The sequence below is a fragment of the Aotus nancymaae genome, unplaced genomic scaffold (genome assembly GCF_030222135.1).
Source record: "Aotus nancymaae isolate 86718 unplaced genomic scaffold, 86718_ANA_hifiasm-v0.15.2.pri h1tg000099l, whole genome shotgun sequence".
NCBI classification, from domain to species: Eukaryota; Metazoa; Chordata; class Mammalia; order Primates; family Aotidae; genus Aotus; species Aotus nancymaae.
This window is the reverse complement of record NW_026988514.1, coordinates 8,627,189-8,654,965: the sequence shown is the minus strand read 5'-3', so window position 1 is coordinate 8,654,965 and position 27,777 is coordinate 8,627,189. Positions and strand designations below refer to the sequence as shown.

General features: G+C 44.2%; 1 protein-coding gene across 3 annotated transcripts in view; it reads right to left on the bottom strand.

Moving 5' to 3' along the window:
- The window catches only part of ARHGAP22 (Rho GTPase activating protein 22), a 224,306-nt gene that overhangs the window by 103,889 nt on the left and 92,640 nt on the right, over nt 1–27,777 (bottom strand). For 2 of the 3 annotated variants that reach the window (XM_021672238.2, XM_021672240.2), the window contains one exon: nt 20,125–21,560. In XM_021672238.2, the coding sequence (XP_021527913.1) occupies nt 21,549–21,560 (12 nt within the window). In that variant the 3' untranslated portion in view covers nt 20,125–21,548. Of the gene's footprint in view, nt 1–1,723; nt 1,812–20,124; nt 21,561–27,777 lie in introns of those variants that run through there. The other variant, XM_064370060.1, reaches the window with a different exon arrangement.

Sequence of the window (27,777 nt, the reverse complement as noted above, 5' to 3'; positions counted from 1 at the left end):
CCCCCCATACCCCTGACACTGCTGGCAAGAGTCAAATAAATTCTTGTAAATAGCTCTGGCCCAGATAATGAACATGCACACAGGTGGTGTCCCTTATCTGGTCTATGGGTCACACACTCAGTGCCTTTCTGAATTGATGGCTGGAGTGTGTCGACCTCTACCTTCTAGTTCTAGCCTTGACTCACCACCCCTCTCCCCAGGCCCGGGGCCGTACCCTCCTCTAGATGGCAGGACCCTGCCTACCTCATTACTTGCATGTCTTCTCTATCGTAATAGCTGAGACCCTTTCTCCTGGTTTCACAGTCAACCCCTGTTTTCTACCCCATACCCCAGGAGCCCTTCATTACCACCTTCTGATGTGCAGTTTTACTACAAAGATTCTTGCATTAGATGAAAAGGAACACCCAAATGAAATCACAGGTACTTGAATTTTGCCCAGGGGCATGAGGCTGGAAAGGGTGTTCCTGCACTCAACTTCAGCCTGTGCCCCTGGGAACTCTAGTGTGGACGGGGCAAAGGTAGGCATGTCCCTGTCCCAGGCAGGATCCACTCATACCTGATCTTGGAGAGGCCTGAGCCTGGGGTGCTCCCTCAGTGGACAGCCAATAGACAGATCAATTCTCAGAGTGGCTGGGGTGGCTTTACTGCTTTGTGACCAGTCATAGACTTACTGGCTCACAGGGCCCCAGTGAGGCCCTAGCACAGTCACTTCACAGCCACCACCTCCCAGGATGTCTAAATTCAGCTGACACTCGGTGCCCTGCCCAGACCCCTCGGCACTCACTGTTCCCATCACGATGCCAGTAGCCTCCTTCCTCAAGCACCTGCAACTATCCCTGAAGGCTGTCTCTGTCCGAAGAGTTTGGTCCATGTGAGGGTAGGCCAGAAATGCCAGTTACTCCCCAGAAAGTGGTTCTCAATGACTCGGGTGTGGGAGTGGGTGGGTAGAGCCCCAGCCTCACTTCTTGGGTGAGACCCCTCTGAGGCCTGTTTTGCACTATGTCCTAAAGCCCCTGCGGGAACTGAGCCTGGGTGCCTGCAGCAGCAATCCACTCACTAGCACTCCCTGGCTGGCTTTCCTCCCTTCCCTGACTCCCTTCCTCATGCCAGATCCTGGTCTCAGGCTCTGCTTCTTGGGGGGGCCAAGCTAAAGAAAAGACTCCCTGGCAGCAGCGCCAGACCTGCCATGCACACCGGCTTATCTGGAAGGCACTTTTACTTAGTTCATTAACAACGACATTGTAAAACTCACGAGTTTAAAATGTTGTTTTGTGACTGCTAATGCGACAGCAGAGCAGTTCTTTAGGCGACATTATTCCCCTCCCTCCTGCCACAGCCCAATTCTCTGCCTTGGAATTTATAATCATCCTTACTTAAATATTCTCCGGTTGTGCTACTGTTTTTCCCTGGCTTTATTTCCAGGTATTGTGTTTAGATTTTCAACCTAAGATGTTCCCATTGACTAGTTTCCTTGCATTTACTGTGAATTTAAAAATCCTCATTTTCCAATTACCCAAGAGCTCATTATCCAGATAATTGATAGGACTTTCTAATTTCTTTCCCATGTGAGTATCCTGTCAATTTGGCCCACATTTCTGAGTTGTGCCTGGAGACAGTGCTGCGGCTCCCGGGGGAGGAGCGTCGTGAAAGTCCGCCCTTCCAAGGCCAGGGGCATGGGGACACCCCCACCAGGGCAGCAGAGCTGGAAGGTGCTCAGGCCTACCTGGGCTGATCTCAAAGAGGTGCTTTCCTGGGTCCTCAGGGCCAGGAAGAAGTTCGGTCACCTGGGTCCCTTGTAGAGAAATAAATCCCTAAAAAGGAGGCAAACACAAACACAAGGAGCATGAGATAATGGGGAGGGGACTGCTGTCGTCAGTGGCCCTGGAGAGTGGAGGGTTGGACCTGGGGCCCTCCAGGCCCTGGCTGGGAAGGCAGGGCCTCAGGGAGGGGCACATGCCTCTTCTCCCAGGCAGAGATGAGACCTACTCAGGGTCCCAGGTGGACTGGGATAGACACTGTTGTCTGCACACATGGTTGGAGGAGCTCTGCCCACAGGCAGGGACAACTCCGGAGCAGGGAGGGAGGCTCCCATCTCTGAGAGTGCCTGATCCAGTGTGCTGCCTATGGCCTTTCTGGGCCAACAGGGTTTTAGGCTGGTAAGTGTCCGGGAGAAGCCTGGCAGCCTGGCTCCTCAGGCGACATGGGGGAAAGGACCAACAGATCTGTGTGCGTCCAGTCCTGCCACCTCTTGGCTAGGTGAGATTTCATTTCTTTACCTATGAGATAGGAGTCAGGTACCATGCACGTGGTATTCTGCACTGAGAGTGCCAGGTGCCTGGGGTGCCTGTGAATGCATGACAGAGGGCTGCTTCACCTCTGTCTCTAATGCTGACGTCTGGAAGCTGGGCTGAAAAATGCAGAAAAAAAGCACGGGGTAGAGGGATGGGGAGGCTGGCTTTGAGTCTCAGCCTTGCACTTCCAGGCTGTATGACCTCAGGTAAGCCGCTCAATGTCTCTGAACCTCAGTTTCCATATCTGCACAATGGGACACCAACTCACACGTCTCAGGAGGGTTGAGATGCCAGATTCCTGTGTGGTAAGTCCTACTCGTGAAGACGAGGTGTTGTGATACTGCTGCGATTGACCCTTCCCCAACCCCCACGTTAGGCAGAGCCTCCTTTATCCTTCTTCTGTATGTCAGTAACTGTGAGCTCTGCTGAGGCCTTTCTTTATTTCATTCATGCTTGGTTTTGCTCAACTCAGACTTCATATGGCTTGACTACACATTTCTGGTCCTCTCAATGGAAAACTCATTTTAAACTCCATCCCTGCAACCAACTACCTGGGTTCAAATCCTGGCTCAGCTACAGGAAGATTGCTCAACCAGTCTGTGACCAGTTTCCTTATCTGTGAAACAGGAATAATAAAGTAATTTGTGGGGATGTTTGTAGCATCAAATGAATTAGCCCTTGGAAGTTCTTAGAGCAGTGCCTGGTACACAGTGGGAACTGTGTGTTTGCTAAATAATTGCCTGGTATTACTGTTTGTCAGGGCTCCACACCTAGTGGGGCACAGCATCCCTGTGCCTGCATTTGCCCAGGTGAGGGGCAAAGTCACCTGCTACATCCAGGTTGCCTCCTGCTCCCACCTCTATGTGTGCTCACAGAGCACCCCCTCCCATATTTTCCAGGCAAATCTTGCCTTTCACAGGGTGATGGGCGCCTCCCACGTGCTGCTGGAATCTTGCACTGCAAGGACACGTGGAAATGCCTCTTCTCATTTAAGCAACATTAATGCAGAAAGGCAGAACATCGTCTTTATCCGCAGATGCTTGCTTTAGAGGAATTACAGCAATAAACCAGAGAACCAGCTGGTAATCTTTGTAACTGAATTAACAGTTACTTTCCTGTTAGAGAACTTGGAGCTACTGGAAATAAATTAGGATTGCAGCCCCAGGATGGAGAAATGTGCTCATTAGAGGGTGTGGGTGAGATCCATCACTGGCTAATGGGATGCATCTTGGGCATTTGCTATTTCAGTAACCGAGTTTCTGTGTAATTCTGGGTACTCTGCTGTTTTTTCTGTGTCCCAATACCTGTCATCCATACAAAGAGAGTAACAATATTGACATTGACATTGCTTTCTACTACTGCTAAATGGAAAAGCAGTAATAGCTTCTGTTTATGAAGACTGTACTATATTTCTGGCTCTTTGCTTAAATTATTGGATTTAATGTAGAGGACCCAGGAGGTAGGTACTACTATTCCTGTCTTCCCAGACAAGCAGACAGAGGTCAGAGAGGTGAGATGCAACCAGCTCTGTGCCCACTGCCCACAAGGGTGTGCTGTGGACGTTGGCTCACGTATGCCTGATGCTGAAGCCCCAGGCTTTACTCTTTGCTTCCTTACCTTTATCATGGCAGCCAACAGCTGACTTTGTTTGCAGGAAGCCACAGTGGAGAGCCAGGCTGTGACTGTGGGATCCACTGCTAACCGCTCAGGGAAATCCCAGTGTGGCCTCCACCGCTGCAGGGGGTCCTATTACTGGCCCTTGGCTGCTCAGATTCCTCTGTCTCCTACACGTCAAGAATGTGGCTTTGATCCCAGGGGCTTCAGGACTGGGTGCGGGGTGGGGGCCTGGGTAGTAGAGGGAGACTGCTCTCCAGTCCCTGGTATGACATTTGCTAAATCTGTGATGAAAAGACATGAATGGAGTCAGAATGTAGGATTCAGCTGAGACGCTCAGGGTAGGGATCTACCTTGAGCATGGCTTGGAGTCACCTCAGGGCTTGTTAAAACATGGAGAGCCTGGTGTTTTGGTGGTGGTTAACAACGAGCTCTCTGAGAAAAATAAAGTACCTTGATTTGGAGTGTTTGCTAACCTCGGTGATATAAATACCCTCCCCCTCTATAGCCTATTTTATGACATCATTGCATATGGAGCTGAGAAGAGGTGCACCATAGTGTTTGCACCACACAGATGCAATAGAGGTCAGTAACCATCAGAGCTTAAGGCATAGTATGTGAAGTCATAGTACGTGAAGTTAGGAAATGATATATTTTGAGTACTTTTTAGCCTTTGTTTTTACTATAATGTATTTATTGGTAGGTTTTTGTGATTTGATTTATTCTTTTTGAGACAGGGTCTTGCTCTGTGGCTGAGGCTGGAGTGCAGTGGTGAGATCTTGGTTCACTGCAGCCTCGACTTCCTGGGCTCCAGTGATCCTCTCATCTCAACCTCTAATTGGGATCACAGGTGTGTGCCACCACGCCCAGCTAAATTTTGCTATTTTTAAAGTTTCAGTAGAAATCGGGTCTCCCTATGTTGCCCATGCTGGTCTTGAACTCCTGGGCACAAGCAATCATCTTGCTTTGGCCTTCCAAAGTGTTGGGATTACAGGCATGAGTCACCCCACCCAGCCTGATCTAACTTCTAATAGTGGAAGGGTTGAATCAGAATAATGCTGGACCCCACCCTCGAGTTTCTGACTCTATAGGTCTGGGGAAAGTGGGACCATTTGTTATTTCTAACCATTTTTCTGATGCTGCAAGCCCTGGAGAATGCGCTTTGAGAACCACTGGTCTAGGGGCACTAAGGGAAGGTGGCCAGAGGATGAGGCCTTTTCCATGAGCTCACTCAGCACCCCTGTTTCCTCACCTGGAAAATGAGGACAATAATAGTATCTGCTTCATGAGGCTGTCTTGAGGATTAAATGATTTGATATCTGGCCCCAGTGGCCTTAGAGAGCCTGGTTTTTGCCAAGATTCTGTGCTTTGGGCACATGCAGGTGACAAGGACCAGTACCTGCTTCTAACACCTCAAACAGTGCCCTCAACTATGAGGGTCCTGGGAATTCTTCTAGGAGCACAAAGTGAGTATCAGCACTTTGTCAGCTGGCCTTCCTACTATAGTACCAGGTCAGGGCTTGACTGTTTATCTCTGGGAGGGAATCAGGCACACAGTTTGCACCTAGAACTGCACAGTTTGCAGATGGGCACCTGGGTACAGAAAGAGTGTACAAACTCCAGGCACATGATAGATTTCCACAAATGTTGGGCTTTCCCCCTTCCCCATTTGTCCGAGGTCATGTTCATTTGCTCTGTTAGGGAATTGCTCAGCCTACGTATCTAAGTTCCTCCTGAGAGGTGGCAGCTGACTTAATGCACCTCTGGCTCCACACAAATGCAGTCCATTGGTGTAAGTAGCTAATGGAAAAAGAATGTACCATTCTGTCTTCATCTAGGAGGGCTCAGTATTTGCAAGTTTTAGACATTGCATAATTGCTTTCAAAAAGTCTTTATCAAATTATGTTCCATTAAAAGTGTATGAGAATGCCCATTTCTGTATGCTGTTCCCATTGCATGGTCGTTAAGTACTGATTGTCCTGTTAAATGAAGAATCTTATGACCTATTTATTGACCATTTGTATTTCTTCTATTAATTCCTTGTCAATACCCTTTACCCATTTTTCGATTGGGTTATCTTTTATTTTAACAATATATTTTATCTATTTATATTGGATAACCCAATATATCCAAAAATCAGCATTTCAACAAGTAATCAATATAAAATTATTAATGAAATAGTTTACATCTTTTATAGTAAATCTTTGGAATCCCCTTATAGCATATAAGATTTACATACCAAGTTTTTATCAAATACATGTGATCTGTATTTAGATCTTATCAAATTTGAAGTAGATTCACGTGCCCAAATTGGTTCAGATATACTGTAGTAGGTAGAATAATGGCTCCCCAAAAGTGTACCTGTCCTAATCCCTGGAACATGCGAATATGTTATGTTACATGGCAAGCATTTAACTAAAGTTGCATATCGAATTGAAGTTGCTAACCATCTGACCTTAAATCTAGTAGTATTAGAACCCCAACTTGATTATTCTATTTCAAATTTATCTGGCTATTCTAGGCCCTTTAAACTTCTATATGAATTTTAGAATCAGCTGGTCAATTTCTATTAATTGAAAAATGCCTACTGGGATTGTGACTGGGATTGCATAGATCGATTTGGGGAGAATTGACATCCTATCAATAATAAGTCTTCTGATCAATGAACACAGTATAATTCCTCATTTATTTAGAGCTTTCATTTTTCCCAACAGTAATTTGTAGTTTTTAGTGAACAAGGGATGATATGCATCCCTAAGTTTATCAGGAATCAATATTGAATTTTGTCAGATACTTTTTCTGAATCTCTTAGATGATTATTTTTTTCTCTTTCTTCATTCATTAGTATGATAAATTACATTAATTTTCAAACATTAAATCAACCTTTCATTTTTGAGATAAAACCCACTTGGTCATTATGTATTTTCTTTTTTATATATTGTTGGATTCCAGTTGATAAAATTTGGTTGAGAATTTTTTCAACTGTGTTGACAAAGAATATTGATATATAGTGTCCTTGTCTTGTAATGTCTTTGGCTAGATTTATGTAGGGGTAAGGCTAGCCTCATAAAATGCTTTGGCAAATATGCTCATTTTGAAATGGAATAATAAAGCTGGAGTTCTAATACTACTTGATTTCAAGATATTGTAAAGCTACAGTAATCAAAACAATGAGGTATTAGCATTAAAACTGATTAATGAAACAGAACAGAAAGGTCAGAAGAGACCCATATATACCTCCATACCTATCTATCTATCTATCTATCTATCTATCTATCTATCTATCTATCTCCACATACGGATAATTGATTTTGACAAAGGTGTAAAGGCAAGTTACTGGAGGAAAGATAGTGTTTCAACAAATGACAGTGGAACAACTGCATATTTGTATGCAAAAAAAAATGAATCTCAGTTCATACCTCACACCATATATAAAAATATACTCAAAATGAATGATATACCTAAATGCAAAATCTGAGACTATAAAACTTCTAGTAGAAAACCTTTATGATTTTGGATTAGACAAAGAGTTCTTGCATACGACATCAGATGCTTGACTCCAAAAAGAACTAATTTATAAACATGACTTATTTAAATTAAAAAACTCCTTTTCAAACACATTAAGAGAGTGAAAAGACAAATTACATACTGGGAAAAGTATTTGAATATCATATATCTGATAAAGGACTTGTACCCAAAATACATAAAAAACACCATCAAAATTCTATAATAAGGGAACAATCCAATTTAAATAAATAGGCAAAAGATTTAAACAGGTAATTACCATAGAAGATATAGGGTTAGAAGACAAGCTCATGAGATGATCTTTAACATTATTAGCAGTTAGGAAAATGTAAATTAAACCCATAATTGGATACCACTATACATCTATTAGATAAAATAAAAAGACTGACCAGAATAAGTGTTGGTATGGGTGCAGAGGACCTAGAATTCTTGTACACTGTTGGTGATAATGTTAAATGACAATCACTTTGGAAAATAGTTTAGCAGTCTCTTAAAGAGTTAAACATAGGTTGGGCTCGGTGGCTCATGCCTGTAATCCCAGCACTTTGGGAGGCAGAGACGGGCAGATCATGAGGCCGGGAGTTCAAGACAGCCTGGCCAATATGGCAAAACCCTGTTTCTATTAAAAAATACCCACACACACACACACACACAAATTAGCCAGGCGTGGTGGCATGCACCTGTAGTCCCAGCTACTTGGGAGGTGGAGGCAGGAGAATCACTGGAACCCGAGAGGCAGAGATTGCAGTGAGCTGAGATGGTACCACTGCACTCCAGCCTGGGTGAAAAAAGAGTTAAACATATACCTGGGATATGATCCAGCCATTCTCCTCCTATGTATTTACACAAGAGAAATGGGAGCATATTTCCATACAGAGATTTGTATACAAATCATCGCAGTTTTATTTCTAATATCCAAAAATTATCTGTAACCCAAATGGCCATCACCAGTTTGAATGATAAGCAAACTGTGGTACCTTCATACAGTGCATTACTACTCAGCAATACCAGTGAATGAACTCTTAATGCATGCTGTAACATAGGTGCCTCTCTAAATAATTATGCCTAGGGAAAGAAGATAGACAACAAGCCAGAGTATGTACTGTGTGATTCCATTTCTATAAAATTGTAGAAAATGAGAAATAATCAGGCCAGCCTGGGGCCAGGGGTCAGGAGGGGCAAAGGGAATGGGAGGAGGGATTACAACAGAATACAAGGAAGCTTTTGGTAGTGCTGGATATGTTTGTTGCCTTGATTGTGGTGATAGTGTCACAGATGTATATCTATATTAAAACTTACCAAACTGTGTCCATGAAACGTGCAGTTCTTTGTACGTCAATTATACCTCAATAAAGCTGTTAAGGAAAACCTGATATTTGATTCAGTTATCAAAAAAGTTTTAGGTATATGTATTATTTCCTAACAGATTACTATAAAAGTAGTGGCTCAAAACAACAAAAATTTATTTTCTTACAGTTCTGAAGGTCAGAAGTCTGTAATGGTCTTACTGGGTGACACTCAATAGCTGGCAGGGCTCTTCCTTCTGGAGCTCTAGGGGAGGATCTGCTTCTCACTTTTCCAGGTTTTAAAAGCTTCCTACACCCTTCTACCATCTTCAAAGCCTCACATCTTCAAATTGCTCTCTAACCATCTTGTCTGCCTCCCTTTCCACTCTAAGGAACCCTTGTGATTATATTAGATCCACCTGGATAATCCAGGATAATTTCTTTAAGGTTAGAGGGCTAGCAACCTTAATTCAATCTGCAACCTTAATTAAATGCTTATCATGTAACATAACATATTCCCACGTTCCAGGGATAAGGAGAGGCACATATTTTGGGGAGCCATTATTCTACCTACTACAGTATATCTGAACCAATTTGGGCACGTGAATCTACTTCAAATTTGATAAGATCTAAATACAGATCACATACATTTGATAAAAACTTGGTATGTAAATCTGATATGCTATAAGTGGATTCCAAAGATTTACTATAAAAGATGTAAACTAGGCCGGGCGCAGTGGCTCACGCCTGTAATCCCAGCACTTTGGGAGGCCGAGGCGGGTGGATCACGAGGTCAACAGATCGAGACCATCCTGGTCAACATGGTGAAACCCCGTCTCTACTAAAAATACAAAAAATTAGCTGGGCACGGTGGTGCGTGCCTGTAATCCCAGCTACTCAGGAGGCTGAGGCAGGAGAATTGCCTGAACCCGGGAGGCGGAGGTTGCGGTGAGCCGAGATCGCGCCATTGCACTCCAGCCTGGGTAACAAGAGCGAAACTCCGTCTCAAAAAAAAAAAAAAAAAAAAAAAAAAAAAAGATGTAAACTATTTCATTAATAATTTATATTGATTACTTGTTGAAATGCTGATTTTTGGATATACTGGGTTATCCAATATAAGTAAATAAAATATGTTGTTAAAATAAAAGACAATCCAATCGAAAAATGGGTAAAGGGTGTTAACAAGGAATTAATAGAAGAAGTACAAATGGTCAATAAATACGTCATAAGATTCTCAATTTAAAAGGCGGTCAGTACTTAATGACCATGTAATGGGAACTGCATGCAGAAATGGGCATTCTCATACACTTTTGATGGAACTTAATTTGATAAAGACTTTTTGAAAGCAATTTTGCAATGTCCAAAACAATTTTAAAATAAAATGTCCTGTAACCTTGTGTTGGATTTTGAGAATTTGTTCTAAGAAAAAAATAATGCACAAAAACGTATGCATAACAATCCTCAGTGTAACCTTTTTTACTGCAGAAAATGTGAAACAACTTGTTCCTCGGTCATAGGGGAGTGATTAAATCATTTCTGGTAAGACCATACCAGAATGAAGTACATACCAAAGGTTTTAAGATGAATTGCTCAGAAATAAGAACACCAGAAAAATAATATTAATACAGTTCCATCCCAATGTCTGTTACTGTCCTCTCCCCAGAGTCTGCAAGTTACATGTTAACCTATAGAAATAGCACGGAAAACTTACCCTCTGGGAGGGAGTGGTCGGAATGGTGAAGGAGCTTTCATGTTTTGCTCTGTAACGTTTGCATCAACATAAAATTTAAATAACGTTAAAGTTGAAAAGAAAAGCGATCAGCTAATGCATTCAGCACTTCCCATGCCCCAGTCACGGGCTGCTGCCATCTGATTACCATCATACTCTCTGACCTCATGTGTCGGGACCAGGTCAGCCTGTTCAGTGTTTCTGCAGCCTGGAATGCCCATTCATCATTTCCAGAAAACAAAGAGTGATTTTTCCCTCTCTTTTCTGCAGGCATGTAGGGTGACAGTCCCTTCAAGCTCCTCAGACTGAAATCAAGCGGCAAGTACTTTCCAGGTCCTCTGATCAGGGTCTGCACACATCCCTGCCTGCAGGGAGCACCTGCCCACATCAGGATGCTGCCACAGCTCATTTTGCAAAGAACGATCCGTCTTGGGAACAGTTCCCAGAACACTGGATGATCCAGAAGCCTCAACTCAGTCCAGAGGAGAAAATGAGATTAACAATAGCAATATTGACAAAGATTTCTACTCACATGTCTCTAGTCAGATGCCTCACACCCGGAACTCACTCAAATTGTAAAAAGATAAGCACTCATTACATTGTAAATCTGAGATGGTGTGAGACCATCATGGAAACTTCACAGATTTTAGCCTCAGACAGATCTGGTTTCAATCCTGACACCACTGCATAGTGATAATAAATGTCAGGACAAGTTCAGACTCAGTTTTTCTCTCTGTTAAATGGGGTAGTGGCATATCCCTCACACATCTATGAGAATTGAATAGAATGAAGTGAGCAGAGAATGTGGAATGAAGCTGGGCTGTAGCAGATATCCGGGACAACAACATCTTAAGAAAGGGCGATGCTGCAGAGGTTTAGTGTGAGCTCATGACGGGGGCTCAGGGTCAGACAGGTCCTCCACCGCCAACACCTGTGTAACCTGGGCGACTCTCCATTTCCTCCTCGGCAATGTGGAAGTGTTCTGAGGATTTCCCCAGGCTTAGTGCCCGGTGAGTGTAAGTGCTGTTGCTGTGATTATGCATTATTATAGGGTCAAGAAGTAGAGTCTGTGCATGAACATTTTATAGGAGTGGGAACAGATAGAAACACTGAGAATTATCATAGGGGTTTGTAATTACTGTGACACTGTCGCTTATGTAGAATACAGGCAGGTGTGTTCCACCTTTCACAGGCTGAGGCCTGGTTTCTTTATCTGTAAAAATGAAGATACTTGTCTCAGATTCATCACTGGATCATCTGAGATAGTGCTGTATAAGCACCAAGGGCCTATACAAATATGAATTCTTATCATAATTACGGCTTCAAAACCCATTTTGGTCACTGTATCACTTGTTTGGTCTGTTCGTAGGAACAATCTCCCCTCCTCTAATAATATCATTGCTTGTGCCATGAAATGAGTGTGCAACAGAGTTCGGGAGTCCCAGCATGGGGAAGGTAGTGCCCTGCTTCCTGGTGTGTGATGACAGTCCCTGGGGACCTCCTGCAGGGCTCAGGATGTCTGCAGTCCTCCCATTGGCCTGCCTTTGGAATTTATGATAGTTTGAGGTCTTTGCTGTCTGAATTCATCTCTTTTCAACCTGATCAAAGACTGGCTCTCTGAGAAGTCTTCATTTTTCACCTTGTGTAGAAGGAGACTGCCTGAAGAAACAACTTCTAAAATACTTTTTACCAAGTCTTTTGATAAGATCCTCCACAGCAGCATCTTGGAAAACTGTAGGCATGTTTTAGAAAGCAATCACCCAGCGTTCCTTATCCCTGGTAATTCTGATTGGGGCCTCAGATCAATCTTAAAAAGGTTTATCCATCTGACACCCAACCAGGAACTGAACCTCTGAGTTTTACATAAATAATACAGATCAGAATGAAGTTCAGTGCCAAGAAGGGAAGCCTCCTCCCTGCTGCCTTATCACAGGAGCCTGTAGCCATGACCCATGACTGTCCAGAATGCAGATTTTAAAAGGCAGTGTAAAAATTGGAGACAAATGAGTTTTTGGTTGAGGAATGTTCGCTCCTTAAGGAGTTAAGACAAATCATTTGTCTAGCCTCTTTCCTTGCTGATGACTTTCTCCTGAAGCTTCTTCCAACAGATTCCACAGTGACGCTGTCACCTGTGAACTCCAAATGCACTTGCTATGATCCACATGTCTGCAGCCAGCAGATCAGCCCTGGGAGTGCCCTACTTCTGTGTCATGAGGCTACATGTGGTCCTCTTAGAAAATCTTCAGCATACGTGGTGTGCCACAGGGACAGTGTGTTGAGGTCAGCACCATGTTCTGCAGAGAGCAGGGGCTTTGAAGTCAGAACACTGGCTCCCTGCACCTTCCTGATCCTTCCCAACTGGCCACCGCCCCTAAAGCCCTTACTCCCAGGGCTGCACAGCCCAGGCCTTGAGCCTGTGGAAGTCCAGCTGGGAGCCATGAGTGAGCCCAGGACCTGGGGCCTGAGACTTGGGACAGACTTTCAGGCTAAGCTGGAAGCCCTGGTGGAGCCCTCAAGAACCTTCAGGTCTCAGAGCTAACAGCCTCTTCCAAACCCCAGGGAGTGCCCTTTCCAGGGTGAATGGGTCCTCTTTGCTAAGTCCTGGTCGCTCTGTGGTTAGTTCCATGGTAAGCCAGGACCTCACCCTAGACTCAGTGCCAAACAGCGTGCCCCTGACTTGCCCTGAGTCACTCCTGAGGTTTACCCCTTCACACAGCCTCATCTCACTGGATTCCTGAGCCCTGCATAAGACCCTGCAGTTGAGGCTGCCCTGGTAGTCCTCACCCAGTGGCCTTGGGCTCAGCCTCTCTTCCTTTCAGTCCTGTCATTCATGTGAGCATTCTAATGCCTGCGACCATGCTCATGAGAATGAGATGCCATGCCACATTCAGGAGAGTCACTAGTACTAGTGTCCCGGTCTTCGTGGCAGCCCGGGGTTGGGGGCTGAGTAGTGCCGCAGGGACGTGGCAGGATTAATGTGGGAATGACCAGTGAATAGAATGCTTACCCCAGGGACCTCCTGAATCCTCTAGTGTTTAGCTTGCCCTGGGAGAAGGGAGGAGAGGCCAAGGTGCACATGATTTTACAACACATTTGGGACAGACCATTAGTGTCACCAAATCTCCGTGGGTTGCTCTCTAAGTGTCCTTTGTGCTTAGGTTGGGGCCATGTGACAGGGTTCTGGCCAGTGGGATTAGGCAGGAGTGACAGCATCCACTTCCAGGCCTGGTGCTTTAAAAACTGCCAGTGACCTCCAATCTTCTCTCCTACCTCTCCTGCTGAGTCTACCTTGGGGACCACAGAGACAGATGAGGCCAACATCTGGCCCACCATGGACATTACTGCAGCAAGAGGTAAACTTTTATTGTCTGTAGCTGCTGGGATCTTAAGGACATTGAACATTGTTCATTGTACTAATTAGATGTTATTCTGAGAAGATAAGTGTTAGAGAATTTTGTCCTGAGCTGATCACCTGACCACATGCACAAAGAAGTTATAAAATCATAGCACTAATTAAAAATTGTATTTCCATGCTGCCATATCCATTTAGCTAATAATGATGATTTCCTTACTCCTTGGATTGGATGTTGGGAAAAAGAAAGGAGAGGTTAGGCTCATCTACTTTGATGCTGGGGGCCTTGGGGCAATGGGAGCTGTCTTACTCTGACGGTTAGAAGAACTGAGCATGGCATGACTAGGTTCTGGATCAAGCTGTAGTGGTTGTGTAGTACCCGCTTCCTGCCTGACCTTTTGGACTGAAGCATTGGAAGGAGCCCAGAAAAGACTGATCTAGATCACTGTCCAAGAGAGGTTGTGGCCTCAAGCCCATCACTGGCTGAATGACATCCCCTGGGCAGCGTGAGATCCTGGGAGTGTGCAAATGACCCTGCTTCCTCCTTGGCTCACTGGATCATATGGTAGGCCTCTTTGTCCCCTGAAATATCCAGTGTTTCATGTGAAGAGGCGGGGGAAACTCAGATAAGCTAAGTCCCTCTGGCTGCCCATGGTGTTTGGCGGCTGCATCAGATACCACAGCTGAGGCAGGTATGTTCACAGGGAACCAGCCCCCAGAGGGCACATGCTCTGAGCCTCTCCAGAAGGGAGTGGTCACCCACTTCTTTCTAGTATTCTCTCTTATCTGGGACTAAGGTGAATGTGGGTGTTGACTGCTGTACCACTGTGATGCTCAGCCTTCAGAGCCTGCCGGCTGGGTGTGAAACAGCCTCTCCTGTTCTTCCAGGACTGGGAGGTCTTGGTAGGTGCTGCCTGGCCCACACCCCCACCAGGAGGAGCCCATGGGGACATAGGCCTCTCCACTGCCTGGGTTGGCACAGTGAACACAGGCCTGCTCTTCCATGCCATGGTCCTTGCCATGTTTTCCAGGGTTGCCCAGTGTTTCCAGCCTTCTCTGTCCATGATTAATAGACCCAGATGCTCAGACTGGGAGCACTGGTGCTGTCTGGAGTCCTGTCCTAAGCTTAAGAGCACACTCTCTTGGAAGATTTTTTTCTGCTCAGAATACACCTTTGGGACATGCTGATGCTAGGTCCAGGGCCCCTCCTTGGAGTGGGTGGGGCCCTCCTTTGGCCAGAAATGGTTTGATTCTGTCTTATTTCTGGAAGGCCCTGAAACTAGTGCCATGCTCTGGGGTATATGGTGTCTCTGTGAGAGAGGCTGCCGTGCTGCTTAGTTGGGCACAGGTTAGCCTGAGTAGCATGGTCTGGACACTTTTGCATTGACCTGCCCTGGCTGTGCAGGCTGATCTGCTGGGCTGACTGCTGCCAAGGGTTTGGCATTTTGCTGAGGAAGGCACACCTCATCCCCATCTTTTGCAAAGGCCGCAGTCCATTTGGGAAATGTACCCATCGTCCTCGGCAGCCCTTCCAAACCACCTCCATTATGCTGATCGACTGTAACTCGGTATTCCACCAATGCATTAAGGAGCTAGAATGCTCTGAACACAATGAAAAGTAAGTTATACTCTTCTGAACAATGAATAAAATATGCTTCCCATGCTGCTTTAATTCATTTTTCTGCCTTGTAATTGATAAAACATGTAATTTAACCATCAGTCTTCTACCTATTACTGTAAATTAACTGGGTTGAGATGAAAGCCAAAGGATTGCTCTGTTATGAGTGGGAGACATTTAAGTGCTGTAAACTAATATCAGTGCTGACTTAAATTAGCAGACCCCAAGAGAAGCTCATTACTACCGGTAACACTGGAGGAAACACAAAAGTCATTTTTAGAAGGTGAAGATCCGTCTTGTAGGCAGTGTAGCTCTGGGGGCAAAACAATTAGGGGTCAACCAAGACACTGTCACTTGTGATTTATTTACTCTCGAGGTGTCATCAGGCCTCTTCTAACTTGATTTCCTTTTCCTAGAACAGTGGCAGAATTTTGCTATCCATACATTAGTGCCCAGATGTTGCTGATGCTGTCATTTCAGGGGCCCGTTCTCAGAACCCTGCAGGATGGGTATAATATAAACCTGAAAATGTGTTTTTGCATGATTACTTAAATCTTGCATTTTTCTTTGACATGCAGAAAAAATGGTTTTAACTAAATATTGTTTGAAATTTGTTTAAAAACACGGCTGCTACTGCCAATTTCAATTTAGTACATAAATTTATATTTGATTTAAAATAACTTGCTTGAATAGAATTTTCATTTTGATATGTTTAATAGGGGGAAGTTACGGTTCTAAAATAGCTGCAAAAATATAGCATCCCTTTAAAAAGCCACGAAGTCTCATAGTTGAAACTAAATAAATGATACCCCTCTCTTTTTTTATGACTCCAGTGAGAAATTCTTCACAAAGGAAACATTTCAAGTTGTCCCCCAGGACATTTTAAACAAGAAAATATTTATCGTTTAATTTTTTTCTGCTGCACTAACAGGAGTGTGAAGCTCGGCTCCTAATTAACTCAAGGTGCTCTCTAACGTGCTGCAGAAGACACTTTTCAATCATCGCTGGCTCATCCTGGGGCAGAGAGGGGCTGTGGGATGCATCAGTGCCTTTCTTTTATGCTCAGGTTTGTTTTTCCTGAGTGTAGATGTATCGACCGACATTTGCTGTGGCAAGATCTGTGGAAGCAGCTTGGCAGCTAATTAGTTGCTTGTTCTTTTGTGGACAGAGACTTGCAGGTGGGAAGTAGGAAGGAGGGAGTGAAGTCATACTCTTCAGGGGTTCTCAGGAGATCGGGGACAAATTCATCAAGAAAAATGAGATCCATGGGTGATCCCATCTTCAAGGGCCCCATGACATCAAGGTCTGTGTCCATCAGCTCTCTTGCCACCAACTGTGTCTCCCCAGAAACCTTCAGCCGGCCCACCTGGGGAGCCAGGCTTCCAAACACTCTGTACAAATTGACCACCGAGGACCGCCAGGGGAACCCACAGTGGGACTTCTGGGAAGCTGCCCTGCTCTGGCCAGACCCCCAGAGCATACCTGCTTCTTTGGCCTCATTTTTTACTCATCTAGGGCGGAACTTCTGAAAACTACTATGGTTTAGCTGAATGTAGTTCTTATGTCTCCATTCCTCTTTGCCTTATAAGGTCTTGGCTGAACTTTTGGCTTTCAGAGTTGAGAGGGCTCTTGGAGATCGTCTCTCACCAACTTCTTACCCAATGGCCAGCTCTTCTCCAAGCCACTTAGCCAAGCAATAGTTCGACCTCTACTTGTCCAGCACCAGGGACTGAATCTCACTACTACCCAGTAGACCACTCCATCAGAATGAAGTATGGAATGGAAGGCAGAGGGCAAATCGGGGAGTCTGTCCATTTGTCTTTTGATCTTGTTCATAAGATGATTCAGTGCTTTATATACTGCCCTTGGCAAGATTTCTTTTCTCCAGGTGACTTATTCAGTTATTCCTCCTATGGACAGGAATTCAGACCCCTCTCCAGCCTCGTTGCCCTGTTCCTGAAAATATAGTGGCTTGAGGGGACCCTCACTCTCCAGAGTGACCTGGTCTGACCGTGGAAAAACTTGGCAGGGCTTCCCCTCCCTTCTTCTAATTTCTCTGCATCTTAAGAAAGTCACCTAACCTCCTTGTGCCTCAGTTTCCTTATTGGGAAAGTGGTGATAATACTCATTTCTAAATTGTTTCAATCATCTACTGCTGTGTAAGAAAACTCCAAAACTTATTGCCTACAAAACCGTGATTCATTATTTGTCATGATTCCGTGGCAGGGATCAGTGGGTGGTTCTTCTGTTCCATATAGCATGGTCCAGAGTCACTGACACAGCAGTATTAGGCAGGCAGCTGAGCTGGGCTAGAGGTCCAGGAAGGAAGGCCTCACCCATTCATCTAGGCCATGTGGTCTTTCTCACCTCCATGCTTCCTCATCATTCTGTGGTCTGTTCAAGCATTCTGATAGCACGGTGGCAGCTTTGCAGAGCAAAGCAGAAACTTGTTTGGCTTCTTAGGGATGAGAACTAAAAATAAAATCCTAAGGCCCCCACCTGACTGAATAAATACACTCTTGGCCAAAGGGAACCTAGAGAAACCTTAAAAACTGAGCTCCTGGCCATGATAGGAGGCCAGGCATGCCCTCCCTTCTTCAGTTTAGACACAACATCTGACGAGCATTAATGTTACAGTAGCGATCATTTGACTAACTTTATGGCAATAAGATACTAAAGCATAAATAAGACCCAAGGCCATTCAGCCAACAGTTAAGTCACACACCCCTACAGTTAAAGGATACATGATGTTCTAACTGCCACAGGTTTTCTTTTTCCCTAGCAGTTAAACAGGCACTGGCCCCGAGAAACAAGTGCTAAAACAATTGTAGCTCACCATTAGACCTTGACTAACTGATCCCCAGTCCCTGGTCCACAAGTTGCAACGACAGCTTTGATTGGACAAGAGACAGATGTCAGTAACTCTACTGATAAAAGGTGACCAATCACTGGTTCTGATCGGTTAACAAGAGGCTGCACACGGAGTGCCTTCATGTCCCTGCTTCACCTACTGCTGTATAGGGCCTACCTGTAATGCATTTAAATGGTAAGCCCCTACTCCATAGTGAATATGGATCACATAGACCCATATGATATTCAGTAGGCATGCATCAGGACCCGCTTTGTAAATATTCATAGCTCTTCCTGTAAGCCTACTTACCTAATCTGTTCAGCGTAAATTCTTGCCTTCCCTCAAAGTGCCTGCCTTTCAGAGTCTACCAGAGGCTATGCTTCCCAGCCTGCAGATGGCCAGCCTGCAAGTTGCAACCCTTTATGAAAAATAAAGTCTCCTTCCTAAATTTATAAATTATGTGATTTTTAAGTTAACAGAGACCACACCTGGAAATTGCACAGCATCACTTCTGTCTTATTCTGTTTGTCAAATAGTCACAAAGACAGCTCAGATTCAAGGGGAAGGGAAATAGACTCTGCTTGTTGGGAGAAGGGACAGGAATGAGCGGCAGCCATGTTTGGAATTATCTACAATGTATCTTGCAGGGTCGCTGTGGGAATTAAAGCAAGTTAATACATGAAAAACACTTAGAACAGAGCCTGGTTCATTAGACACATAAAAGTTAGTTTTTATTTAGATTCAAACTGTGTATTAAACTCATGAAGTAAGGCAGAGGCAAGGTTGGAGCCATGCTGCCTGCCCCTAGATGCCACTGTTCGATTGTGTTGGATGATTTGCTAAACCTTCACTGGGTAAAGTTCCACCCAGGGGAGAAGGCTATCACTAGGGTATTTCCTGCTTGGTTAAGCTTACTCTCATCATAGTCCTAGGAGGTAGGTGTGGTTATTCTCAACTTACAAGGAGGAAGCTGAGGCTAAGGGAGTGAAATATCTTCTCTAGTTACCAGCTAGAACCATCCTGGTTATTCACCAGAAATCTGCCATTTTTCTCTATCATGCAAGGTGCTGTAACATGATGTGCTAAAATTTAGATCCTAGGTATTTGTGGCAGACCTACCACCCACTAGTCTGGACTCCTAATCAAGAAAGGGAGTGAGGACCATCTGAAGGGCTGGTCTCAGGGAGCTCTGAGTGTTCAGGCAATCATTGTTTTCTAGATCTGCAACTTCCTTTTTATATTTCATATTAGATGCCTTTGCATGCTTCTTGAAGGTCTTTCATTTCAGAACCCATTCTAAGGGTTATAAGAATTTTATCTCTGAGTGTTTATGGAGCATTGACAACACTATCAAATACAGCAACTTCCATTTGTCCAATGCTTAGTGAAGCCACAGCCTCAAAGCACCATTCCAAAAGTAGGAACAAGAGGGCTTCAATGATCTTCCCAAATCTATAGCTAGTAAGTGGTATAAATGGGACTTGAAACCAGGTATTCTAATTCCAAATATTATGTTTTATTCCATTATAGTTTGCAAGCTTCCATTCTATCTTTTTGAGCCCCACATTCTCCACCAGTACAATGGAAATTGATTGTACCTGGCTTTGTGGAAATGCTGTCTGAATGTTTATTGAACAAGTGTTCATTGAGCTTCTACTATGTGTCAGGCATTGTTCTGGATACCGAGACACAGAAATAAACAAGACAGACAAAAACTTTACCTTGATGAGCTTATAATCTAATAGGGATGGCAGTCGATAAGCTCGTTGCCAACCCTCAGGCACTTTACAAAAACAATAAAGTATTTTTCCATTGTGGATCTAATACAAATCTGAGTCACACTGTGCACTCATTTTTCTTCATTCATTCATTCGTTCAATTATTCATGTAGGCATCCAGTATTACTGGGTATTAATTATGTGTCAAGTACTGCTAGGTGATGGGAAAAGAGAAGTAATAAGACAGATTGAAGTCCCATCTGAATGAAGTTTATGGTTTAGAATGGAGAAGAACAGACATTAAATTGAGGAAGTGTTATAAATAACAGCAATATCAAAACAGAAATAATAATAATATAGTAATGACGTCCTCTTGGCAGTTTGAGTAACAATTTACAATTTATGAAGGATGGACAGTTAGGGTTTGCTAAATCAATTTGAGCTGAGTGGAAGTTATGCGGTCTAGAAGTGAAGGGCATCAGATACAGGGGCTATTCTGTGAGCTGAGAGCTCAAGATAAGCTCCGACACCTTACGGCATCTTCATCACACCCCCAGGTAGTGCTGAAATGAGGGCCATGGAAGGTAGAGCCTGCTATAGCCAAAGGTGTGAGGTTTTGTGGGCAAACATTAATGGTACAGCAGGGGGCTGTCCTAGCGGTCTCACTAAACTTGGGTCAGCCTTCAGGCGCTATCTGAGAGTGAGTACCTATTAGTCTTCGCCTGATGTTAGTCCTTTAATTCCCTCATTTGAGAAATGGAGACAACTCAGGCATCTACTCCAGGTCAAGGACTCAGGGAAGGAGTTTGATATGATTTGGCCATGTCTCCACCCAAATCTCATGTCAAATTGTAGTCCCCTGAGTTGGAGGCAGGGCCTGGTGGGAGGTGATTGGATTATGGGGTGGTTTCTCTTGAGTGCTTTAGCACCATCCTCTTGGTGCTGTCCTCAAAATGTGAGTTCTCAGGAGATCTGGTCTTTTAAAAGTGTGTGGCCCCTCCCCATGCTCTCTTTTGCTCCTGCTTTGGCCATGTGACATGGTTGCTTTCCCTTCGCTGTCCACCATAATTGTAAATTTCCTGAGGCCTCCCTAGAAGCTGAGTAGAGGTCAGCTTCATGCTTTCTGTATAGCCTGCAGAACTATAAGCCAATTAAACCTCTTTTTTTTTTAAAGTAAATTATCTAGTCTCAGGTATTTCTTCATAGCAACGAGAGAATGCACTAACACAGAGTTCATGAAAGCAACATTTTTTTTTTTTTGTTTTGTTTAAGTTTTTGATGTGCAAGTTTGCTGAACAATGGGCTGGGGAACGAGAAGGTTTCCTGTAGGTTAAAATATTCCTGTGAACTTCAAGCTATGGGATAGGATGGCCTCTCTTTCTTCCCCTGAGGTTTCCTCTTTCTTAAAGATTGCTGGCTTCTGACTGTCCAAGATTAATGTTCACTCCTAGAAGTGCATGTGCTTTCCCATCCATCTTGTCTTCCTCCTCCCCATCCCAAGCTTTTACTCAATTACATCAAACTTTAAATCAATCTTCTACGGCTCCTTACTGCTAAGCCTCCCTCACTTACTCTCCTGGAAAAGAAAAACATACAACAAAAAGCTAGCCTGCTCTCAAAGTGATTTTTAAATTGCCTCTTCTAAAACATAACGTTGCATCAGCCATGGTAGGTGGATGGGAGGGGGAAGTGTGAATTCCAAACTCCAACTGCCATGCCACCTCCCTTGCTTCTCCCAAGCCCTTGTTCCAGCACGGTGAGAATTTTCTTGGCCTTGGCTGATATTAGGACACCAGCCCTATCTGGCCTTTCTGCTTCCAGCCCAGCCCCTGCCAGCCCCTATCTATGCCGCTGCAGGATAACTCTCCCCTTAGGGCTCTGATGGCCAAGTCTTAGCCCCTCACAACCTTCATCAACCCCTAATGCAGCCCATAGAGTGAGGACCGAGATCCTGGGTGTGGCAGCGAAGCCCCTCCACAGGTGGTTTCTGGTCGCAGATCTGAGTTCTCTGTTCCTGCCTATAGGATGAGCATCCTATGCCCTACTCTTCAGAGACTACGGGCTCCCCTGGATGGGTGTAGGCTGCTGGACATGAGGCATCCGTGGACCTCCCACCCCATCCCCAGGTTCATTCTAAACACATCTTCCAAGAACCTCCAATATGCCAGGACCTCCTCAGAGGCCAGTGTGGGGCTCAGTGGCCCTGTCTAGAAGAGGCAGCCCTGGGCCTGGCCTCCCATCCTCCTCCTGGTCATCTGAAGAACTCTCTGGGGCTGTGGTCCTGTTGCATTCCTTTTTTTTGTTTTTTTTGTTTTTTTTTTGGTTTTAGTTTTTCCTTTTTTGTTTAAATTTTTAAAATACTTTAAAATATGGAATTACATGAAGATAATCTCACAGTGAGAAATTACGATAACACAGAAAAAATGCAAGCTAGCTGACCCTGTCACCAGCTCACTCCCCTGCCCCACATCCCCACCCCGTGGCTCTGATTTGTCTTATTTGTACTCTCAAAATCTCAAAAATAGATTATTTCCATTTTATTTCACTTATTTTTACAGTGAAAGTTATACTTGCACATAGTTTGAAGAATCAAGAGTTCTTCTACATGGCTTATCATGAGGCAGCAAATTCTTCTTCCTCTGTCATTGCCTGAATCTGTCACCACCTCTACGCTCTCAGATGAGGTTTCTTTTCTATCTTTTTCCTTTTTTAAGATATTTATTTCTAATCTGTATGCTTATGTTACTCCTTTTTGAGGAGTAATTCCTTTTTGAGAAGCAATTCCTTTTTGAGGAGTTACTATGTTTTAGGCATCATCTATAGAATTCCCAGCATGGGTGGTGAGATTTCGCTTTCTGCCTGTCCTCCACCCACACCCCCCTGTCCCCACCATACACCTTCCCGAACCTCTGTGGTAATCTTGGTTATCTCAGTTAGTATTAAGTGTTTATACTCCCATCCTGGGGAATTTACTTCAAGCAGTTCTTTAAGGACTCCTGTCCCTTCATTTCTCTCTGCTTTATTTCTAAAACTCCTTCTCTTCAGACGTTGGGTTGCCTCTCTTATTGTCTGTCCTCTTCTTCCCGGGAGTGTCAAGTTTTCCCAACCTTTCTTTGGAGTTTTTTATACATGATATCTTATTTCTGACTTCTGGGGGTGGTCTCCTCCTCTGAATCTTCCGTATTTACAGATTTTCTCTGAAGATGTCACGGTAGTTTTGTGGAACAGTTTTCTACCCCCTGCACAGTTTCTGCTGCCTGCAGCTTGCTTCTTGTTTTCTTCCTGTTTTTGTCTCGGTTCTTCAAATGAAAATCTTTCCTCAAATGTCTGCTGAACCAGGCCTCTTTCCCACTTGGGAATGGTTCTCTGTGGAGCTGGCTGGGTGGTGTCTGAGGATGGGGAGGGCATACACGGGGAGTCCACCTCAGTTGCTTTACTGGAGAACCTCTGGAGAAATTTACTGGAGAAAATTCATCAGTTTCCTTCCTGGGGGCTACTCCTGACTGCTGGAGTTTAGGAACCAAATGTGGATAGAGACTGGGGGCTAAGCAACTGGTCTGCACGTTAATGTTCACCCAACCTTCCTTTTCTCTAAGATACTCTACCAAGAACAGGACCAGAGTCCCCAGTCTGAAGGGCTCCCTCTTATTCTTCCCGGAGAATACAACTCCAGTCTTACAGCTGAGTGGGGGTGGGTGGTCACCCCTTGGTACTGGATTAAATCTGAGATCTAACTTCCTTTTATTTTTGGAGACGGAGTCTTGCTCTGTTGCCCAGGCTGGAGCACAGTGGTGCAATCTCGTCTCAATCTCCATCCACCTCCCAGTTTCAAGTGATTTTTCTACCTCAGCCTCTCGAGTAGCTGGGATTACAGGCATGTACCAGCATGCCTGGCCAATTTTTGTATTTTTAGTAGAGATGAGGTTTCACCATGTTGGGCAGGCTGGTCTTGAACTCCTGACCTCAAGTGATCCACCTGCCTCAGCCTCCCAAAGTGCTGGGATTACAGGAGTGAGACACTGTACTCAGCCCTAACTGCTTTTTAAAGCTAACCTTTACCCAGTGCTCCTGTGCTGAGCTCCTCTTTTGCCCTCATTTCCAGAGACATCTAGTCCTGCCAAGCCCTAAGTCTTTGAGGAATTTTGTTTTGCAAACCAGACAGCTTCCGTGCTCTCCTTTGTGCTGGCTTGGAATTTAGCTGTCTTGGGTCAGCTAAATAAATCAGCAGCCTCTACCTCATCTGCCTTTCTGCATCCAGAATGCTGTCTCACCTCATGTTCTTTCCATCTAGTGTGCTCATGCCTTTAAAAACATCCCTTTAGTGCTGTATCAGGAAGTTTTGGGATGTGGAGGAGCCAAATGTGACTTTTAAAGGTCACCCTTAACTGGAAGTTTGAATTTGAGTTTTGGTTTTCTCATTAACTACAGAAGTATTATGCAGTGTGTGTGTGGGGTGTGTGTGTGTGTGTGTGTGTGTGTGACATGTGTTTGTGTGTGTGTGTTTGATCCTTGTTCTTTCACGCCTGCATACTCTCTTCAATGTCATTTTGTTATTAACTTGTCTTTTTTGCTTTTGCGTTATTGTCAGTGAATGGGTCTCTGATTTCATTTTTTTGAAAAAGTTTTGTTTTTTTTAAAGAAAAATAAAAATAATGAATGTTCTTTGTTTATGTCTTTTTCAAAGCTATGTCATTAGAAGCATAAAAGTTCACAGCTGCTCTCTTTTCTCAGGAGCTTATCTATATCATGAACTATATCCCTTTTTTCTTGGCATCTTGAATCCTATTTTATTTGATGTTATAAATTTGCTTTCTTTTTGTTCACATTTTTCTTACCTTTTTTCATTCTTTTGATTTTTAATCTTTTATTTATTCCTCCCTCTTTTTTAAAATTATACTTTAAGTTTTGGGGTACATGTGCAGAATATCCATTTCTTCTAGATTTTTCTAGTTTATTTGCATAGAGGTGTTTATAATATTTTTCAGATGGTAGTTTGCATTTCTGTGGGATCAGTGGTGATATCCCCTTTATCATTTCTTGCTGTGTTTATTTGATTGTCTCTATGTTCTTCTTTATTAGTCTGGCTAGTGGTTTATCTATTTTGTTGACCTTTTCAAAAAACCAGTTTCTGGATCCGCTGATTTTTTTGAAGGGTTTTTCGTGTCCCTATCTCCGTCAGTTCTATTCTGATCTTAGTTATTTCTTGTCTTCTGCTAGCTTCTGAATTTGTTTGATCTTGCTTCTCTAGTTCTTGTAATTGTGATATTAGGGTGTCTATTTTAGATCTTTCCTGCTTTCTCTCGTGGGCATTTAGTGCTATAAATTTCCCTCAAAACACTGCTTTAGCTGTGTCCCAGAGATTCTGGTACGTTGTATCTTTGTTCTCATTGGTTTCAAAGAACATCTTTATTTCTGCCTTTATTTAATTATTTATCCAGTTGTCATTCAGGAGCAGGTTGTTCAGTTTCCATGTTGCTGTGCAGTTTTGAGTGAGTTTCTTGATCCTGAGTTCTAATTTGATTTCATTGTGGTCTGAGAGACTCTTATGATTTCCATTCTTTTGCATTGCTGAGGAGTGTTTTACTTCCAATTATGTGGTCAGTTTTAGTATAAGTGTGATGTGGTGCTGAGAAGAATGTACATTCTGTTGATTTGGCATGGAGAGTTCTGTAGATGTCTATTGGGTCTGCTTGGTCCAGAGTTGAGCTGAAGTCCTGAATATCTTTGTTAATTTTCTGTCTCATTGATCTGTCTAATATTGACAGTGGGGTGTTAAAGTCTCCTACTGTTGTTGTGTTCTAGGAGTCTAAGTCTCCTTGTAGGTCTCTAAGAATTCTCTCTTTTTTAGACCCAATCTCACACTTTCTATTTTAAGGGATAGATGAATCTAACCTATTCATGTTTATTATGAGAAACAAAATGTTTGTACCTTCTTTTGCCATCTTATTTATTTATTTTTTACTTGTCTTTCTTTCTTTCTTGTTTTTTTTTTTTTTTCCTTTCCCCTATTGTGCCCCATTTGCTCGATTGATCACATTTAATTTTTTACTTTTTCTTTTTTGGTCTTAGGTTTCGGAAGTTACATTTTCCACATCTATTTTGTTCCATTTCTATTCAAAGCCAAGAAACACGCAACAAATAAAGGTCTCAGAAAACTAGACTTAAAGTGAGTTCCCAACAGTGGAAACAGACCAGGTTGATCAACAAAGAACGTGGCAGGAGGTTTCATGACTCAACATTCCAAGCAGAAGCTAAAACCACTAAGGTTTAAAAAACCTGGAAGCCTTTACTTGTGAAACTGTGGTATCTGTCTGCTGCAAACCCTCAGGGACAGGTGCTGGGAAAGGCTGGAGGGATAAGGGTGCTTTCAGGTTCTGCCGTGACATGCCTTTGCCTGGTCTTTCCATCTGAGCTTGTGCAAGCTGCTTCCTCTTTCTCCTTCTTGAACTGTCTTGTCTCTATGCTCTCTGTCCTCTGCTGACCCTCCTGCCAGCAAGATGGGGAGAGGGGAAGAGATAGGGCTTTGGAGCGAGAACAAGGAATGTGGGCTGGGAGTGATTCTCCTCCTGTGTGTGAGCTCTGTGCAGCATCAAGCGTGGCTGGATATCCCTCTTCCTGACAGTTACATCTGCTCGTGTAACTGTCTGACAGTGCTGACCGCCTGGACCCCCGTCACTGTGAACAGTGAGCAGGGCATATTTTTCCAGGAACCAGATATTGAGAATTAGTCTATTACATGCAGTTCATGCAATTAAATAGAAATTTTGTGAGGCTATTTTGCCAGCAGCTGTACAAGTTTGAAATCATACTGAATGATCTCAAATATAAGCTGAATGAATCAAATTGACCGACAGTTGCCTTGAGATTGGGAACCTGGGCAGTGGGGCTGCCGTAGAAGCCAGGCTTTGTTGGGGAAAATAGGGAGAAGATTTAATGTCCCAAGAGGCTTTGGGAGTGAGTGCCAGCCAGGCCCAGAGAGGCCACAAGAGCTCTGGGCAGATGCTGGCATCTGCTGAAAAACACTGGCCCCTCTCACGATGCAGTGGCCTGAGGGCTGCTCTTGTGTCCAGGCTGGTGACTGTGGATGTCCGTGCCTCCATTTTATTAGTTGCTTCCACCAGAGGTTGCGGAGGTCTGGAAAACATGGCAGGGGAGGAAGAGGAGTGTCTGGCTCAGGAATTCCAGGAGATGGAGGTTTCTTATGGAGCCAGCTGATGGGCGAGAGCTCTTAGGGCCACTTCAAGGCTCACTATAAAGAATATGTGGGGAAGCCTGTGGCAGAGGATGCTCTGTCCATGTGTGGCCTGTGTGGCCTCAGGGTTGTGAGCACTCAGGCTCTCCTGCATCATAACGCCCTGCTCCCATGAGGCAGCACTGTGCGCTGGGCCAGGAGGAGGGTAACAGTAGGGGTCCACACAGGGCTCTGAAAGGCTGGGGCAACTCTGCAACTCTGTTCACAGTAATCAGAATGACAGGACACCAACAGGTCATTCAGGAAAGCCAAGACACTGCTGAAGGGCCAAGGCTGGTCTACAAAACTGGGAGCCCAGAAGGAAATGATGATGGGGAACCGGCGCCCACCTAGGGGTGAGCCTAGGGGGCAGCTGGGGGCCAGGAGTCAGAGCTGGGCAGGCTTGTGGTCTCAGATTTAAATATCCAGTGTGCTAGGATTTGTACCCAGTTATATGTATGTTATACAATTTAACCCCTAGCTCATCCTTGTGATGGAGGTAATATTGTGTCCATTTTAACAAATGTTAAAATCTAAGGTTAAAAAACTGGACTCCCCCAAG